This window comes from Scyliorhinus torazame, chromosome 3 (genome assembly GCF_047496885.1).
Source record: "Scyliorhinus torazame isolate Kashiwa2021f chromosome 3, sScyTor2.1, whole genome shotgun sequence".
In the NCBI taxonomy this organism is placed as follows: Eukaryota; Metazoa; Chordata; class Chondrichthyes; order Carcharhiniformes; family Scyliorhinidae; genus Scyliorhinus; species Scyliorhinus torazame.
This window is the reverse complement of record NC_092709.1, coordinates 183,819,336-183,839,945: the sequence shown is the minus strand read 5'-3', so window position 1 is coordinate 183,839,945 and position 20,610 is coordinate 183,819,336. Positions and strand designations below refer to the sequence as shown.

The 20,610-nt window shown below is 45.4% G+C and overlaps 2 protein-coding genes across 2 annotated transcripts in view; one reads left to right on the top strand and one right to left on the bottom strand.

Moving 5' to 3' along the window:
* LOC140408822 (RELT-like protein 1) overlaps window positions 1-20,610 on the top strand; it is a 132,112-nt gene that overhangs the window by 84,232 nt on the left and 27,270 nt on the right. The gene's annotated exons all lie outside the window — the stretch shown is intronic.
* Window positions 2,907-9,296, bottom strand: LOC140408216 (protein THEM6-like). Its single transcript, XM_072495156.1, has 2 exons — window positions 9,102-9,296; window positions 2,907-3,414 (listed from the first exon to the last, which is right to left on the bottom strand). The coding sequence occupies exons 1-2, from the start codon at window positions 9,294-9,296 to the stop codon at window positions 2,974-2,976; spliced, it is 636 nt and encodes a 211-aa protein (XP_072351257.1). The 3' UTR covers window positions 2,907-2,973.

Sequence of the window (20,610 nt, the reverse complement as noted above, 5' to 3'; positions counted from 1 at the left end):
TCAATGCCCTCAGCAATGCTCCTCTGTTACTGGGCCATGCTCTGCAGTGCCTCTGCAATGTCCACCTGTGTCTGGAACATGTCGAGGCTCTTAGCTGTGGTCATCACAGGCTGAGCCATGCCTTGTACATCACCACTCAGGGCGTGCTCCAGGTTTTTCACTGCGGTCACTACCCTAGCAGTGTTGACCTCTGCCATGTATTGTCGGCACCATCTCCTGTGCCTTCGGCCTTTGGGACTCCTCCAATCAGCGTCGCAGTTGCTGGAATGTTGCTGACACCCCCTTCTGAATCTTACATGTGTCCTATCATCTGCATCAGCTCTGAGAGAACCTTGTCCAGAGGCTCAGCATCTGGCTTGGCCCAAACTGTGTCCTGAGATCCAGCAAATCTCCCAACTGCATGCTCCCTTCGATGTTCCTGTCTTCACCTGATGTGCATCAGCAACTGTGTGGTGCTTGCCAGATTATGCTCCAGAGCGTTGTCCATTAATGTCGCCCACCGAGATGCGTGTCTCTGCACTGTTGGAATATATGGGTGATAGCTGTGGTCTCCTTGGAGCTCTCCTCCTCGGTGGTCTCTTGGGTGTCTGGTGTTTTGGGGGGATAATTCCAGCATTTTCTTGTTTGGTTCAGATTCTGTTCCATCCATATATAAGGAATGATGAGTGAGGTGGGAGTTTTTATGTTTACTCTTGCAATTACTCTCTCCATGATGATCTATGGGATTTTTACACATTTTTCATCTTTGTTGACGGGATCTCGCCATCACACATTTGTGGAACGTGGAGACCTTCTGCTTAACTTTTGGACCAATCATTATAAAATTTGAAGGGATGATATCTTTTTATTGGGATCAAATCTGTAACTTGCAATCTGTTCTGTTCCCCCTGTATGGAAGCACATCCTGATCCTAAACAGCCCTACCACTGCAGACTGCTTAAATCCTGTCGTTGGCTACATTAGAATGATACATATATATTTATCTCTGAATCAGACTAAGCAGCTAAAACTTGGGACCAGCCTAGCATCTACCCACTTGATCCTTCCCTTTTTAATTTATTAACCAGATGCTACTTTAATTGCATAATTGTGAGATGGTCTCTAAGAGAGGGCAAATAAAACCATAGCCTGGCAGCTAGTGTAAGATAAGTATTAATGGTGCCCTGAAAGAGTGAATGGGGAAATGAGTCAGCATCGTATTATTTGTTTTAAAATTATTCATTTATTCATGGGTCTGGGGGTCACTGCAAGCCTAGCAATTATTACTCATTTTTAGTTGCCCATCAGAAGCCGATCATTGGTTTAGGAGGTGCTGTCAAGTGGTCTTGGTAAGCTGCGGCAATACAGCATGTCGATCAATGGTAAACACTCTGTCCTTTACACTGATGGTGGAGGGAGTGGGTGTTTGAGGTGGTGGATGGGGTGCCATTTTATCCAACTGCTTTGTTCTAGAACCTATTGACTGTTGTTGGCACCCAACTCATTCAGCCAAGTAGTGAGTATTCCATCACACTCCTGACTTTTGATGGTGACAGTTCTTTGGAGTCGAGAGCTCAGTCACTCGCCTCAGGATTCCCAAGTAATGAATTGCTTTTGGAGCCACTATTTTTTTAAAAATTTGTTCATGGGATATGGACATCACTGGCAAGGTCATTACTTATTGCCTATCCCTAATTGCACCAGAAGATGCTTTGAATGAATTTCTGGAGCCAGCATGGGGAAAGTATTTCCAAGGTGCTTTTAGGCAACAAGTTTCAAGTTTGTGCCCAATCAATGATGTAGGTATGGTGGTATATTTCCAAGTCGGGGTGGTGTATGACTTAGAGGGGAACTTGCAGGTTGTGTATGTGAGCTTGTTCTTCTAGGCTGTAAAGGTTGTAGATATTGGACGTAAGTTACTGCACTGCTTGTAGTTGGTACACCTTGTGGCCACTGTGTGCCTTTTGATACAAGCATTAAATAGATGCCCATAGAACATAGTGCAGAAGGAGGCAATTTGGCCCATCGGCCCGACTCACTTAAGCCCTCACTTCCACCCTACCGCATCATGCCACAGCACTCCATCACCTACTTTAGCCCTCACGACTCTTCCAGTGCCTGCCTCGGCCCTATACGGCATCTCATAAAAGGCATGGAGCACCTCATTTATTCTCTCTGAATCTGATACCACATCCAGCATGGTGGGCCAGCATGCGCTTGCCTTCTCCCCATACTCATGTTGCACCACCCGCACCCTCCACAGCTGACCCACCATCCTTCCCATTGTCAACCGGTCAAGCTGTCTCTGCAACCTCTTTCTTTCCACCAACAACTCCTTCATGGGGGCCATAGAGTACCTCTATTCCACCTCAACCCTCTCGTCCAACAGTCCCCAATGCTCCTCCCTCCCAATCCTATCCTTTTGGGCCTTGAAGGAAATAATTTCTCCCTGGAGCACCACCTTCTAGGCCTCCCAAAACTTGGTTGCCGATACCTCCCCATTCTGATTAAGTTTAACATAATTCTTCATTGCCACTGCTACCTTCCCACACAACTCCTTGTTGGCCAAAAGCCTTGAATCCAACCTCCACCTGGCCTCTGCTTCTTTTTTTTTTGTGGATATAGTGATTTTAATAATACACATTGACATAGATCTCCACCAAACATCCAGAAAATGCTGAATATAATTTCTTCAGGTCAGTAAAGTTGTATATTTGTCTATTCAGCAATAAAGATTTCACAAGAACAATATAGGTTCTAAGGAATGTACCATGTGAGGTCACTGATTTATAATGTAAAGCTCATCTCAGTGATTCTAAACTTTTCCTTTGAAACATAAATAAATTATTTGATAAAGAGCTTAAATAAAATGAAACCTTCAACAGAATGTTGAAATTTCAGTGACACACCATTGCTAATGTCACCACGGAGCTCTACTGTTCCTATTCCTTGATTGTTTTCCCAGGGCTGTTTGGTATTGGTGCTGAGATCCCTCTATGCTTTCAGCTTTGCACTACTGGCCAAGTTGTATTTGATCCACAGCTGTAGCTCTTCAGGAAAATCTGGGCATTCCACCTTCCTCTTACACAGGATCTGCAACAACTTGTCTGGGGTGCTGTACAATACATTCTGCCGACACAGCATGGTGGCACACACAAAGCTGTCCCTGCAGGAGATGAATTCCTGCTCGATATAGAAAGCCTTTTCATCCCAGCAAAGAATTCTCGACCGAATCTTGAACTGTTCAAACAAACGCAGAGATCGTCTGTATCGTATAGTTGCGGCACCAAGCACCATATTAGCTTTTAACTTTCTTGTTACATGGAACATGCCATTGCGGATATAGAGGGAGATCCTGGCAAAGTCACATTCCCGCAAGAATCGAGAATTATTCATGTGGCCCAGGAAGTCGATGTCTTGCAAGAGTACAATACCTCAGCGCTGGCCCCTCCTCTCTCCGCGCATTCCCCGCATCACGTTGCGGGAAGGAACAGTAACATCACCGCTGGCCCATCCTCCGTCCGCGCGCTCACCCCTGGCCTCTGCTTCTGACCTGAATAAAGTCTCACACTTGGATTGTGGGGGACATGGTCCTAAATCACCATTCTTGCACATTCCACACCTTCCACCCTCATCAGCACTGCCCAACCCACCACAAAAAAGTATATCCAGAAATATACCCTGTACACATGCGAGATGAAAGAATACATACACCCTTTCCTCTGGGTGCCCAAACTCCACGGATTCACCATCCCTGTCCTCTCCATAAACCCTCCCAGCTCTCACGTCATACTTGGGGCTCAACATAACAAAGTTAAAATCTCGCCCCCCCCTCCCCAAAGCCAAATCCGGCATCGACTCCAATAGCATCTTCAGGAACTCAGCATCATCCCAAATAGGCGAATGCATGTTCACCAACACCACCGGGGACCCTATTAGCACCCCAGTCACTATCCCAAAGCCACCCCCACTCCAAGGCCCTGCACCTCCCTGACCCCTGCAAACCCGTTTTCTTGTTAAACAGTATGGCGTTCATCGTCCTCATCCTCCTCCCTCCTCCCTCCTCCCTCCTCCCTCCTCCCTCCTCCCTCCTCCCTCCTCCCTCCTCCCTCCTCCCTCCTCCCTCCTCCTCCCCCTCCCCATCATCTCTCTTCCCCCCCCCCCCATCATCTCTCTCCCCTCCCCCATCATCATCATTTCTCTCTTCTCCCCCCCCTGCAGGAAAAGCACCTCTGCTCTCGGGCTTTTCAAGTGTGCGAACACTTGGGACTGTTTAACCGGCCCATTTAGTCCAAAGACATTCCATGTTCTGAAACTTAGCGGAGGCTTCCGCCTCCCCTCCCCTAGAGTCCACCATTGTCACCCTTGGGCGCTGCCCCCCCATCCCCACTCTGAATTGGGCCCACCCAAGATGGCTTCCGCCCCATCCATGACCAAACTCGCCCTCCATGACTGTCATGTCATCTGCTCCTGACCGCAACCCCCCCCCCCCACTTCACTTCTGCTCACCTGCATTACTTGCTAGTGTGGTGACACCCACCTGGAACCCCCCCCCCCCCCACCATGGCTTCCCTCCAGGCTTCTTCCCTGGCCCATCACTCTTGTACCTACACCCAATCCAGTGTGAGAAACATCACCCAAAAATGGCCCCCATACAGAGCATTCTTGAGCCGCCTCACAACAACCCCTCATGACTGCACAGTGCATAACCAACAGAGTACAATACAATTAAACACTATGCCCCCAACACAAAAGGGAGCCCCCAGAAAAAGCAGCAATTTTACTTCAATACAAAAATACAAAAAAGTGGGGTGCAATCACCCCCATAACAACCTTTTCCAATGGGCAAACAGAAACAGGTAACAAACTTCAACAGAGACCGAACTTCCACCCATGTTCGCCTTCAGCCCTCCCCCAGCTTATGTTCCTTAATAAAGTAATTTGCCTCTGCCAGTGTCCCAAAGTAATATTCCCAGCCCTCGAAAGTGACCAAAAGTCTGTCTGGGTACAAAACCCCAGGCTCTCCCAATTTTTCTCCCTAAAGCCGTCTTCCGGAGGGTGGAGACATTGGTCTCGGAGTTCATATGGGCGGGGAGGTGAGAGAGTAAAGATGACTCTGTTGCAGAGGCAGAAACAGAAAGGGGGGTTGAGGCTCCCGGACCTGCTACATTATTATTGGGCGGTGAATGTGGAGACTGTGAGGTGCCGGTACAGCACTGACTTGGCCTTGTTGAACCTTGCCCATCTCTTGGCCAGATCCACCCTAATATCCTGATAAATCTGGATTTGGTTTCCTTCCCAATCTCAATCCTGCTGCACCCTGGCCCACCTCAGAATCTTTGACTTGTTCTGGAACTTGTGCATACGCCTAATCACCGCCTGCGGCAGTTCCTCTGCTCTTGGCCTCTAACTCAGGGCCCTATGGGCCCGATCCACCTCCAGGGACTTGTCCAGCACCTTCTCGTCTACCAACCTGGCCAGCGTCCTCGTGACATAGCCCGTTGAACTTGTTCCCTCCACTGTCTCCGGTAGGCCCACGATCCTCAGATTTTGCCGCCTGGACCTATTTTCCTGGTTCTCCACTTTTGCTCACAGTATCTTGTGCATCTTCCCAGGATTGCCATCTCCGCTTCCAGCGTCACAATCTGGTCACTCTGGTCAGACACCACATTCTCCATCTCCTGGATCGTTGTCCCCGGCACTTCCAGGCTCTTCACTACCCGTTCCAAGTCCCGCGAAGAGATGTCTCTACTCCTCAATTGCCTTTGACCAGTAGTCTGCATTTCTTTACGCTGCTGCCAAAATTCATCCTCCGTGAAGCTCATCAACCGCTCTATTGGCAGCTTTCCAGTCGCTGACGACCCTTTTGCCTCCGCCAATTTTGCAATTGATTCTGCATCATGAGCCTCCTCCAACTCCGTCTTCTGCCATGTTTAGTAACCTGAAGACATGCCCATCCAGGGGAGAACCAATCCCCCTCCACTCACCGCACAACATTTCTGCTTCAATTTACCAAAGTTTTCAGGTAAAAGGGGTCAAAACCAATGCCTTTAGACAAGAGCCACCCTGTGTGCGACCATTCACTTCATGGCTGCCACCGAAGTGCTACTCGTAAATCTTACCTGCAGTCGCTCTATAGCCTTCACATTGTTGCTAAAGTATGATGGCTAGAATTGGACACCAGCTGAGGTCTATGTAGTGGTTTATAAGTTTTGCTTAAACTTTGTATCATACCTCCAATTACCTTGTCCATTCACTCATTTTTTTTCTCCCACATTGCATTTCCATGATGAAGCACTTTTGGATATTTATCTATCTTGAAGGTCTCTATAAATGCAACCTGTTAAGGCCGAAATGACTGGGTTCATCTACTTTATGCAGAAGCTGATAATGAATGTCTGAAATAAGCCACAATGAGACAAAATACCTGAAGAATAATAATTACCATTACAGACAAATGGATGCTATGAATAAATTAAGTTTGAAATTAATTTGCCTGTACCCTCCATTTGCATTCTTTAAATTTCACTACAATGTTCATAGAGTAAGAACAGTTAGTTGCAGCTTTGCCTATTTATCACAGTCTGGTGCTGGAATCTAGTGCACAGTCTATTATTGGAATCAATCATGCATTATTTTGAGAATTAACAAATATACTGCAAGTGGGAAAGAAATAGAAATACCCCAGCCCCAGCTTATCAAAGACTAAGTTTAAAAAAAAAAAGATATTTTATTCCAAAGACTTGTAACGACAGCAAAATATACACTCCATACAATCACAATCCATGGTTTGTACAATTTTCCCCTTATATTCCCCCCCCCCCCCCGCTCCCAACCGCCGAGACAAACAATTCCTCAAATAGCACCATGAACAACTCCAAGCCCTCCGCTGACCCGCTCAAGTCGAACTTGGTTTTCCCCAACCAGAGAAAGTTGTATAAATCCCCCAGCCAAGCTGCTACCCCAGGAGGCGTATCCAACCTCCAATTTAACAGGATCCTTCACCGGGCAATTAGAGAGGCGAAGGCCACAACATCGTCCCCCTTCCCCTTCAGAAGCTCCGGCACTTCCGATGCACCAAAAAGCACCACCTTTGGTCCGGCTTGACCTCCACCCCCACTATCTTGGATAGCGACCCAAACATCCCCTCCCAGAATCTCTCCAGCTTCTCGCAACCCCAGAACGTATGCTCATGATTCTCTGGCCCATGCCCACACTTCTCGTACCTGGAAGAACCCACTCATCCTCGCCTGGGTCATGTGTACCCTCTGCACCACCTTGAACTGAGTCAAGCTCATCCTCGCGCAGAAAGGGGTTGAATTCACCCTCCGCATCGCCTTGCACCACAGGCCCCAAACTATTTTCCCCCAACACCACCTCCCATTTATTCTTGATCCTCACCACTTGTTCCGCCAATCACTTGTATATATCTGTAATCCTGCCCTCCCCCAACTTATCCAGGAGCAGCTGTTGCTCCAATGGCTGTGTACTCCGGCAGCTTGGGAAACACCCTCCACTTTCCGCGCAAAGTCCCGCACCTGCATATATCTAAACTCTCTGCCCCTGGGTAACTCAAACCTCTCCCACAGCTCATCCAGACCCACAAACCTCCCGAACCCCCTCCAGCCCCGCCTCCCTCCGTTTCCCATACATCCTATCCATCTCCCCCACTTGACCCTGTAGTTCCCACACAATGGCGTCAGCACTGACATCCTATCCAAATTAAAATGCCTCCTCAGTTGGTTCCAGACCCTGACCGACGATTGCACCACTGGGCTCCCCGTGTACTTCCCCAGAGTTAATGGCAGCGGAGCCGTCACAATGGCCCTCAGGCTGGATCCTCTTCCACTCTGACCCACTCCACTCCAACCCCCACCATCGCCTCACGGTCTCTACATTCACTGCCCAATAATAATGTAGCAGGTTCGGGAGCGCCAACCCCCCTTTCTGTCTCTGCCTCTGCAACAGAGTCATCTTTACTCTCTGCACCTTCCCCGCCCGTATGAACTCCGAGACCAATGTCTCCACCCTCCGGAAGATTGCTTTAGGGAGAAAAATTGGGAGGGTCTGGAAAACCAACAGAAACCTTGGAACCACATTCATCTTTACCACCTGCACCCTCCCTGCCAACGTCAAGTGCAAAGTGTCCCACCTTAAAAATCCCCCTTCACCTCCTCCACTAACGTTGTCAAATTCCACCGGTGCATTGCAGCCACTCTCGTGTCACCCGAATCCCCAAATACATAAACCTTTCTCTAGCCACCTTTAAATGGCAATGCCCCAAATTGGCCTCCCGTCCCACCATTCACTGGAAACACCTTGCTCTTCCCAACAATCAACTTATACCCGGAGAAAGCCCCAGACCTCTTCAACAGTCCCATGATCCTGCCCATATTCTCCAGCGGGCCCTACACAAACAACAACAGGTTGTCCGCGTAAAACGACATCCGGTGTTCCCTGCTTCCCCTCACAATCCCTCGCCACTCCGCAACCCCCAAAGTGCCATTGTCAAGGGTTCAATCTCCAGTGCAAATAACAGCAGTGACAACGAACACCTTTGCCTCGATCCCCTGTGCAACCGAAACCTGGTGACCTCATCTTGTTTGTGTGCATAATACAGCAAACACACCCACGCCATAAACTTTGACCCAAACCCAAACCTTCCCAGAATTTCAAATAAGTAGCTCCACTCCACCCGGTCCATAGAAACAATAACCTCTGGTGCCTGCGTCCTGATGGAGTCATAACCACATTTAACAGCCTCTTGATATTGCTAAAAGAACTGCCGGCCCTTTATAAAATCATGTTTGGTCCTCAGAAATCACCTCTGGCACACACCCCTCCATCCTCCCGCCAACACCTTAGCCAATACATTCATATCGTATTCAACAACGAGATGGGCCTGTATGGTCCACACTCCAGCAGGTCCTTTGCCTTCTTTGGAATCAGTATAATGGACGCTTGTGTCAATGTCTCTGGTAACTCCCGCTTCTCCACCGTTTCACTAAGCATCTCCAACAAGTGAGGTGACAACTTTGCCACAAACACCTAAAAAACTCCACTGGAAAGCCATCCGGCCCTGGGGCCTTCATTGGTTGCATCCTCCTGATACTGCCCATTACCTCCCTCAGCCCTAGCGGCTCCTCTGCCTGCTTCCTCTTTTCCTCCAACTCTGGGAACTTCAACTCATCCAAGAACCATCCCATATCCCCCTCCTCTCGGCCCTGCTTAGCCCTATACAACTTCTCATAATACCCCCTGAACACCTCGTTTATCTTCCCCTGTTCTGGCACCACCTCCCCATTCTCTGTCCGCATCCTTAGAATTTCCCGAGATGCTCCCTGTCGGAACTATTCTTGTTCTTCCCTCCTCCCCCTACCCCTGTCAGCCTAAAACAAGTTAATCTCCCCTCAAACCACCACCTTTAACGCCTCCCAGAATGTGGCCGCCGACACCTCCCTGCTCTGATTTAGCTCCACATAATGCCCTATCGCCAGTCTCCCCTTTTCACAAATTATTCGCCAAGAGTCATTCAGACTTCAAACATTCACTCCATTCTCTCTCCACAGATGCTGTCAGACCTGCTGAGATTGTCCAGCATTTTTAGTTTTTGTTTCAGATTCCAACATCTGCAGTAATTTGCTTTTTTCTATCCCTTCACCAACTTTGTAATAATTTGGCCACTGCCCCTTTATCCCCTAGCCTTCAGTTTTGCTAACAGGTCTATGGGTTACTTTAGCAAAAACCTTTTGAAAGTACCAGTTCTCTTACTACTTTATTCATCTCTCCTCGGGATTAATTTAAATTCAGCCTGATTCTCTCTTGTATTATCAAGCTGGCATCTTACTTTTTTAACTCCTCCTTTGCCATCTATGAAGTTCTGGTTTTGGTTGCCCACTCTTTTTCCCCTTGTCAGAGTTTCAACCCAGACTATACCCACACCGTCTCCTCATTAAAGATCACCCATTTCCACCTGCTAGTCTTTGGCTCCTATTTTCCTGGGCCAGACCCCTCTTTATTTTGTTGAAATAAATTCTCCTCCAGTTAAGCATTTTAATTATTGATTGCTCGTTGTTCCTTTACCTATGATGCAATGATCACTACTCATGAGATCATTGCCCAATGTGACGTTCTCCACTTAATTCCGATGACTACATCCAGCAATGCTTCCATTCTTACTGGGCAATAAACATAACAATTACAAACGTTCTCTTGAACACACTTGAGAAGTTGTTCCTCCTTTCTGGCCTTAACACAGCTTCCTTCAATATTAGGATAGTTAAAGTCACCATTGTCACTACCCTTAAGTTCATGCATTTTTTTATCAAGTTCCCAGCCAATCTGCCACTTTATCTCCTTCCCACTGAGGCTCATAAAGTATCCCTGTAGAATATTAGATCTTCTATTGTTTTTGAACTCCAACCGAATAGATTCTGTATTTGGTTCTCCAAGGTCATTCTCTTTCTAGCATCATAATATTTTTTCTACCCTATGATTTGAATACCTTGCTATCAATAGATCATCCAATTCTCCCCTTTTTAAACCTGGTATCTGTTAATGCCACAACATCATATCCCCAAATGGTTATGTGTGCCAGCAGCTCACTAACCTATCAACCACACTTCATAGTGTATAATGTGCAGTCCAAACCAAATGTTGTTCTCTTTGTAGTTTCTTTGATCCCATCGAATTCTGTATTATTTCTTAACAGTTTTCAAGTCCTCTATGTGCCATATTTCTACTTTATAGTACTGCAACATGGTACTCCACTTCCTGTCAAATTTGTTTGATCGTTCACCCACAGCATTAGTTAATGTACCTGTGAAGATATTAGGCCAAGCTGTGATACGCTGCCACCCATTCATCTTGAACAGGTCTCTGCTGTCACAGATCTGGTCTTGGGAATCTGAAATCATCTCTCATGGATCATGCCTCCAGTCATGCATCAACCTGCTATGTCCTCCTATTTTCTTCTTTCACGAGTGTAAGGCAGGAGACGTAATCCAGAGATTACTACCTTTTTGAGGTGTTTGTTTTTAACTTCCTCCCTAGTTACTTAATTTCCTCAGTCCTCCCTTTGTTACTGGTTCCAACGTTGACCACACAGTCTGTCTTTTTCCACCCCTTCTCTTTCCATGTGATGTCTCTTACCCTGACAACATACAGGTCTCAATTCAGCCGTGGAAGGACTGCCTGTCTGGGGATACAGTGTATTAGTCTGCTTGCTGATTCCTTGGTGTAACACACCTGGAGGATTCTTGCACTACCTGCAATTTCCTGCCCTTCTGGCTGCCTCCATCTACACACAGTGATCAGCTCCTGGAACCTGTGATCCAGACCTGCTATGTGCTCTTACTTTCTTAATCATTGGTGGGATGCAGGCATTGTTATATTTATTGCTCATCTCTAATTACACTCTCACGGATGAAGATGAAACACCTCCTTGAACCATTGCACTCTGTGGTGAATGTACCCACATAATTCTGTTAGGGAAGGCTTTGCAAGTTTTTGACCCAATGATGGTGAAAGAATGGTACTATATTTCCAAGTCTTAAGATGGTCTGTGATTTTAACGGGAACTTGGGAGGTGGTAGTTTCCTATGCACATGAGGATGATGCTATTTTGGGGATTGAGGTCTTGGATTTGGAAGACGCTATTACTGGGATTCTAATCAAACAGGCTGCTTTGTCCTGGATGGTTCCAAACCTCTTAAATGTTGTACTGCAACATATTCTGACTTGTGCCTTGTACATAGTTGAAAGGCTTTGTGATTTCAGGTAGTCACTCACTGCAAAATACCCAGCCGCTCACCTTCTCTTGTAACCGCTTTTTGTTTTGCGGCTGATTCAGTTATGCTTCTGGTCACTGGTGACCCTAGGATATGGTAGGAAATATGATGATAGTAATGCCATTGAATGTCAAGGATGGGGGTGCCTCCAACTTGTGTGGCACTCATGTTACTTGTCATTTATTAGCCCCAGTCTGAATGAGGATCGGTGATTGATGAAACAGCTGAAAATGGTTGAGCCGAGGATACGACACTGTGAAATTCCTGCAGCGATGTCCTGGGATTGAGATAATTGACTTCAAACAACCACAGCCATTTGTGCAGGAAGACTCCAATTTGAGAGTTTTTTCCCTTGATTCTCATTGATTTAAACTTTACTCGGGCTTCTTGATGCTGCACTCAGTCAAATGCTGCTTTAATATCACGACCGTCACTCTCAGCCCACCTCTGGAATTCAACTCTCTTTGTCTATGTTTGGCCAAAGATAGTTCTGAAATCTGGAGCTGAGTTGTGCTGAATGAACACAAACCAAACATTGGTGAGCAGGTTATTGAGAATGAATACTACTTGATACCACTGCTGTCTGTCATGATATTCAGATAAACATCATGGTGCAAACACACATACATACTGATGGACAGATCAACGGACCATTCAACACACGCGCAACATCACAGCCAATCACAAGCAAGAGCACACGCACTATAAAACGGGGAACACCACAGTTCCCGCGCATTCCAGCAGGAGACGGCTCAGGGCACAAAGCTCACAGCAAGCCACTCAGACATACACCATGTGCTGAGTGCCTCTCTAAGATCGTGTTAGGGCTGGGTCCACAGGTTAAAGGGTAATGAACAAACCATAGTCATAAGTTTACAGATGTTGTTATTGATAGTAATAAAACAGAGTTGTACCATCGACAACCGTGTTGGTTCGTCTGTATAGCGGAACGCCCAACACGACACTGTCGGCACTTCCTATCACTTTTCTAATGGGTTGACTCTTCTGTTTGCCCTACATTTTGTTAATAGGACACAGTTGGGCATTGTTTTCTACGTTGTCACGTAGATGCCTGTGTTGTAGTTGTACTGGAGCAGTTTGGCTGGAGGCAAGGGTAGTTCTAGAGCACAATACTTGAATACTACAGTTGGGTTATGTCACAGCCCATAGCCATTGTTGTATCCATTACTGTATATCATACAGAATTAATTAAATAAGTTCATAAGATCTCTAGGAGCAGAATTAGGCCATTCAGCCCATCGAGTCTCCACCATTCTATCATGGCCGATATGTTCCTCATCTGCTACCTACAATAAAGAACATAGAACATAGAACAATACAGCTCAGTACAGGCCCTTCGGCCCACGATGTTGCACCAAAACAAAAGCCATCTAACCTACACTATGCCATTATCATCCATATGTTTATCCAATAAACTTTTAAATGCCCTCAATGTTGGCGAGTTCACTACTGTAGCAGGTAGGGCATTCCACGGCCTCCCTACTCTTTGCGTAAAGAACCTACCTCTGACCTCTGTCCTATATCTATTACCCCTCAGTTTAAAGTTATGTCCCCTCGTGCCAGCCATTTCCATCCGCGGGAGATGGCTCTCACTGTCCACCCTATCCAACCCCCTGATCATTTTGTATGCCTCTATTAAGTCTCCTCTTAACCTTCTTCTCTCCAACGAAAACAACCTCAAGTCCATCAGCCTTCCCTCATAAGATTTTCCCTCCATACCAGGCAACATCCTGGTAAATCTCCTCTGCACCCGCTCCAAAGCCTCCACGTCCTTCCTAAAATGCGGTGACCAGAACTGTACGCAATACTCCAAATGCGGCCGTACCACAGTTCTGTACAGCTGCAACATGACCTCCCGACTCCGGAACTCAATCCCTCTACCAATAAAGGCCAACACTCCATAGGCCTTCTTCACAACCCTATCAACCTGGGTGGCAACTTTCAGGGATCTATGTACATGGACACCTAGATCCCTCTGCTCATCCACACTTTCAAGAACTTTACCATTAGCCAAATATTCCGCATTCCTGTTATTCCTTCCAAAGTGAATCACCTCACACTTCTCTACATTAAACTCCATTCGCCACCTCTCAGCCCAGCTCTGCAGCTTATCTATATCCCTCTGTAACCTGCTACATCCTTCCACACTATCGACAACACCACCGACTTTAGTATTGTCTGCAAATTTACTCACCCACCCTTCTGCGCCTTCCTCTAGGTCATTGATAAAAATGACAAACAGCAACGGCCCCAGAACAGATCCTTGTGGTACTCCACTTGTGACTGTACTCCATTCTGAACATTTCCCATCAACCACCACCCTCTGTCTTCTTTCAGCTAGCCAATTTCTGATCCACATCTCTAAATCACCCTCAATCCCCAGCCTCCGTATTTTCTGCAATAGCCTACCGTGGGGAACCTTATCAAACGCTTTGCTGAAATTCATATACACCACATCAACTGCTCTACCCTCATCTACCTGTTCAGTCACCTTCTCAAAGAACTCAATAAGGTTTGTGAGGCATGACCTACCCTTCACAAAGCCATGCTGACTATCCCTGATCATATTATTCCTATCTAGATGATTATAAATCTTGTCTCTTATAATCCCCTCCAAGACTTTACCCACTACAGACGTGAGGCTCACCGGTCTATAGTTGCCGGGGTTGTCTCTGCTCCCCTTTTTGAACAAAGGGACCACATTTGCTGTCCTCCAGTCCTTTGGCACTATTCCTGTAGCCAATGATGACATAAAAATCAAAGCCAAAGGTCCAGCAATCTCTTCCCTGGCCTCCCAGAGAATCCTAGGATAAATCCCATCAGGTCCCGGGGACTTATCTATTTTCAGCCTGTCCAGAATTGCCAACACCTCTTCCCTACATACCTCAATGCCATCTATTCTATTAGCCTGGGGCTCAGCATTCTCCTCCACAACATTATCTTTTTCCTGAGTGAATACTGACGAAAAATATTCATTTAGTATCTCGCCTATCTCTTCAGACTCCCCACACAATTTCCCATCCCTGTCCTTGACTGGTCCTACTCTTTCCCTAGTCATTCGCTTATTCCTGACATACCTATAGAAAGCTTTTGGGTTTTCCTTGATCCTTCCTGCCAAATACTTCTCATGTCCCCTCCTTGCTCGTCTTAGCTCTCTCTTTAGATCCTTCCTCGCTACCTTGTAACTATCCATCGCCCCAACTGAAACTTCACACCTCATCTTCACATAGGCCTCCTTCTTCCTCTTAACAAGAGATTCCACTTCCTTGGTAAACCACGGTTCCCTCGCTCGACGCCTTCCTCCCTGCCTGACCGGTACATACTTATCAAGAACACGCAGTAGCTGATCCTTGAACAAGCCCCACTTATCCAGTGTGCCCAACACTTGCAGCCTACTTCTCCACCTTATCCCCCCCAAGTCACGTCTAATGGCATCATAATTGCCCTTCCCCCAGCTATAACTCTTGCCCTGCGGTGTATACTTATCCCTTTCCATCATTAACGTAAACGTCACCGAATTGTGGTCACTGTCCCCAAAGTGCTCTCCTACCTCCAAATCCAACACCTGGCCTGGTTCATTACCCAAAACCAAATCCAACGTGGCCTCGCCTCTTGTTGGCCTGTCAACATATTGTTTCAGGAAACCCTCCTGCACACACTGTACAAAAAACGACCCATCTATTGTACTCGAACTAATAGAACATAGAACAATAGATAAAGACTGGTTTCTATCTTTGGTGGGGATATCCGGAGGAAGCTGAGATGGATCGTCCAACCGACGATTCTGGCTGAAGATGGCTGTAAGTGTTTCAGGATTGCCTTTTGCACACACGTGCTGAGTTCTGCCGTCAGAGGATAGGGATGTTCATGGAGACGACTCCTCTGGTTAATTTAATTGCTTCATTTATGACTGGCTAAGGCAGGGAGTAGAGAATTGATCTGATCTATTAGTTGAGGGATTGCTTGGTTGTTGCTATGGCATGCTGATTCTCCTGTTCAGCATGCATGTGATCTTATGTTGTATCTTCACTGGGTTAGCATCTCATTTTTAGGTACACACATGGTGCTGCTCCTGACATTCTTTTCTACCCTGCCCAATGAATCCAACTGCCCGATCCTGTAATGAATCCAACTGCCCCTCTGAACTTTGTGATGGAACAGTTAAAGCACTTCTATGACAACTATATTACATCAGTGTTATCTTTTTGTTTGCTTCTCAATGTAACAAGCAAATCCTAATTATTTATTGAAGCTTAAAAGAACGATTGAAATCGGTAAACATGAAGAACCTGAATATTAGTAGATATCTTGTTACTTAACCTTGACATTTATCTTGAAATCTTCAGGTTCTCTGCACCAGTCCTTAGAGTTGGTTGTGAGAAACTGCCTTTTCCACCTCCATCAAACTCCCTACATTAAGTTTCCAGTCTGTTTGCGATCAATGCTAATCGACTGACTGCAAGTCTGTGCCCAAGTTCAGAGTATTAACTTGAGTGTATGATCCAGGTTGCATGCAGGAGATAAGCTGTGTTAAAACCTGCAATTTATTGGTTGATTTCACAAACTAAAGAAACAGAAACAAAATGTGCAGTGTACATGTATTTGTATATTTGATGCCACAACGCCCTCTGGTGATAGTTGAGGATTGCAAAAGGGCAGTTTGAAATGTTCCCTCTGCAATCTAGCAATGTATTTAATTTTGAAAAATTAAGTGTTTACTGAAATTGGAGCAGTCATCTTTTTGTGTCATCTACGTAAGATGATGGACATGTAGCAAATCCATTGGGGATGGGATAGTTTCATATGGTGCAATGTCTGGGAGAGACCAATCTCCAAAAGGCAGGTTCTACTACAAATTCATTTTTAATAAAACTTTTATTTTGAGGGCATAGTTTTTATATCTAAAAGCTTCATTCGCTGATTGAAGAATTTTTAAAAATTGTGACCAGACAGCTGTTGTGCGCAACCATAAATTATTAAAATAATGTTGCCATCGTCCCAGATGACCATAGGCTGCTTTCCCCTTTTGAGGGGGAGAGCTGACTGGTGGTGATTTAATTTGTGAATCACCATGCCTCAGGCGAGGAGGAAGGTTGAGAAGGGTGGGCCTTCATTAATAACCCTAGCTGGTATCAGAATTGAACCCATGGTGTTGGCCTCACTCTGCATCATGAACCAGCTTCCAGCCAACTGAGCTAAATTGACCCCCTCCATACACAATATTATGTACTTTGTTGAATCACAGGACAATTTACTACATTGATCCTGCTATCGCATTCTGATTGAGTCACTCTGCTGGTTATACTTTATTTACTATAGGTAAATTTGCCAGTATTAGATTAAGCCCTGCATCCTGACCCAGATAGGATTATTTTTGATGGCCCAGCTGGAGAGGTTGCGTTTGTTAAACAAAAATATTCTACTTTCACTAGTAGATGTTTCATTGGCCTCCAAAAATATTTCCACATGCAGACTGTCCGCTGGTAAATGGATGAAATAAATTATCTACTGAACATCTTAACCCTTTAACCTGTATTGCCTTCTTATGCAGTACTCCGAACAAATGAATTTCCAACAATATGCAGCTGTGCTGAAGCCTTTACATACCAGGGATGGGACATGCCTAGACTTATACAGCAGTTGTCCACAGCTTTCACTTTCACTTCTGTTCATGTACAAATTTATACCTTGGAGGACAAATGTATTATTTCTCCTTATCCCTTCAGTAGGCACTGATTCATGATAAGGTATGATTCTACAGGTCTAAGCAGCCCTCTTGGAAAAGGTGCCATTCTTCATGTGAGTGTAGGCAGTGAGCATTGGACTTTTAAGCATGAAGAGATTTTACAACTAAGCACAATTCTGCCCTCATCTGTTCACTGTGTGTGCACTTTATGCCAGAGATCACTAAATACTGATCAGAAGTGGGGTCCCTTTGTATTCATTGCTATGCTATTTGGGATCGGCCAGCAGGCACAGACCAGGTCTCTCTCATGAGGGATTGCAACTCTTTGACTTTTGGAGATTTCGTCTCTGAATTCCCTCAAGTCACTCTGATCCTGAGCTATCAATGGCTCCCAAGGCTTCTCTTGAGACCTAATTCCCTTCAGCACAGAACCAGCAACTTTCCTTCATCTTCTTGGCTCTTCGGGACTTCTCCTGAGCCCTAACTTCCTCAAGCAACACCCAGGGCTTCTCTGTGAGCTGCAAACAAAACAAGATCTAAACTGCAATGAACAGCCTCTTCCAGCAAGCGCACAAATAACTTGAAACCAGAGAATCTTCATAAGATCCATTCCTCTCCCTGACAACATAGCTTGCTATGGTCTATCGTCAAGCTCACCCCTAACCCAATTATCCCTCCTTGACAATTTCCAAGAAAATCCACCTGATGTTTTATTGCTCAATTTCCTCTATTCTGACTTCATTAAACAAACCCGAGTAACGTGCTGAACTGCCATTTTTAAAAATTGTTCTGACAATCGCTGAGTTTCAGTATTTTGATTACTTTTTACAACTGTAATCTGCTCAGAGCTATAATTACCTCCAAAGTATTAGCATGATGCAACAACAAGATATTTATAACACTTATTCAGTTGTTTCAATCTGCTCTCATAGCAGATTACTATGTAAAGATAAAGCACATGGGATTGTGGGTAGTGTCTTGAGATGGGTAGAAAACTGGTTAGCAGACAGGAAACAAAAAGTTGTAATAAATGGGTCTTTTTCCGATTGGCAGGCAGTGACTTGGGGTACCGTAGAGATCTGTGTTAGGACCTCAATTGTTCCTATTATATGTTAAGATTTAGACGAGGGAGCTAAATGTAGTATCTCCAAATTTGCAGACGATACAAAGTTGGATGGGAGGGTGAAATGTGAGGAGGATGCCGATATGCTGAATGAGTGGGCATATGCATGGCAGATGCAGCAAAATGTGGATAAATGTCAGGTTATCCACTTCGGTAGCAAAACTAGGAAAGTAGATTATTATTTGAATGGATGTAAATTGAGAGATGTGGATACTCAGCGAGGCTTTGGTATCCTTGTGCATCAGTCGCTGAAGGTAAGCATGCTGGTACAGCAGGCAGTAAAGAAAGCAAATGGTATGTTGGCCTTCACAGTGGGAATTTTTGAGTATAGAAATATGGGTGTTTTGCTGCAACTGTATAGGACGTTGGTGAGGCCACACCTGGAGTATTGTGTGCAGTTTTGACGTCCTTTTCTGAGGGAGGATGTTCTTGCTGTGGAGGAAATGGCAGCGAAAGTCATACGAGGAGAGACAGTCGGTTAGGATTATATTCATTGGAGTTTAGAAGAATTAGAGGGGATCTCATTGAAACTTATAAAATTCTAACAGGATTAGACAGGATTCAGAAAGTATGTTCCTGATGTTGGGGGGAGTTCAGAACTAGGGGTCATAGTTTGAGGATAAGAGGGAAACCTTTTAGGACTGAGGTGAGAAGAAATTTCTTCGCCCAGAGAGTGGTAAATTTGTGGAATTTATGACCGCAAAGTAGTTGAAGCCACATTGTGTAATTTCAAGAAGGAATTAGATATAGCCCTTGGGACTAAAATGATCAAAGGATATGGAGGACGGCGGGATCAGGGTATTTAACTTGATCAGCCACGATCATAATGATGGCGGAGCAGGCTTGAAGGGCCGAATGGCGTCCTCCTATTTTCTATGTTTCTATGTAATTCGGGACGTTTACTAGTGAATTTAATTTTCATAATAGCTGTGAAAAGTGTAAATGTCGTGGAATTTGGTGGTATGATGGGATCCTTTGCTCTGGTTGCATTGTGCAGGAGAAACCTGGAATTTGAGAACTGTGGAGAGGAATTTGAATTCGGGAGAAAAGTGGGTAATGCTTGGAATGTCAGCTTTAGCGAAGAGTGAGAAAGAGAATGGGCCTGACAACACTAAGTAGAAGTGGCCTAGGACTCTGGTAGCACTTGTTTGTAACTCTCCAAGAGACTAGTGTTCTTTGGCTTCTGTAAGTGCATCTGTATCTTCCACTTTTCCTCTCCTTCTTTGCTCTCACTCTCCAATCTGTTATCTGCAAATGCTTGTGCTTGCATACATTTTAAAAATAAAACTCAAACTAAATATTACCTAGATAAAGCTTTTGAAATTTATTCTCTAGCATGACTTCAAATATCGTTTTTAAAAAAAAAAAAAATAGAATTTGCTGGGCCCGCAGGAGAGGCATTGAACTGGCGGAAATGCTGTGGCTCCATCCTAGTAATTGGTGTAAACTCGGTATGCTCAAATTGTGGAATCTGCCTTCGGTGAACATGGTTATTTCTCTGGGCAAAACCTATCCAACCCAAATGCTTGGGCTTCAAGTAAAGTCATTAATGAAGGTATTTGTTATAAACTGCCTGCTTACCATTGGCTGGGGACTAATGACAATCCCACAATCCTGTGGGAGTATGAGCTTCCCCAATGAGGGGGGCGGAGAAACCATTAGTAAACTCCAAGTATAAATAAAGCTGGCCAGTTGGAACCAGCAGGAAGGAGTGTGCAGCAAGGGAAGTTGCTGCTGCTGTTGCATATATATGTTATTGTAAATAAATGTTATTACTTTGTATCCTTAAAACTCATGCTGGATTCTTCGTGGCCCTCACAAAACTGGCGACGAGGGTTAAAGTGAATAGCTGTCTACACTGCTGGAGCCACCTCCCTGGATTTTTGTTGGATACAAATTGGAAGTTGTTTTCTATTATACCATGCCTCTGTACGGACGTTTGGATGTTTTTGATGCTGCGCTGGAAAGCTGGAACCAGTACACACAACGGATGCGTTATTATTTCCGGGCAA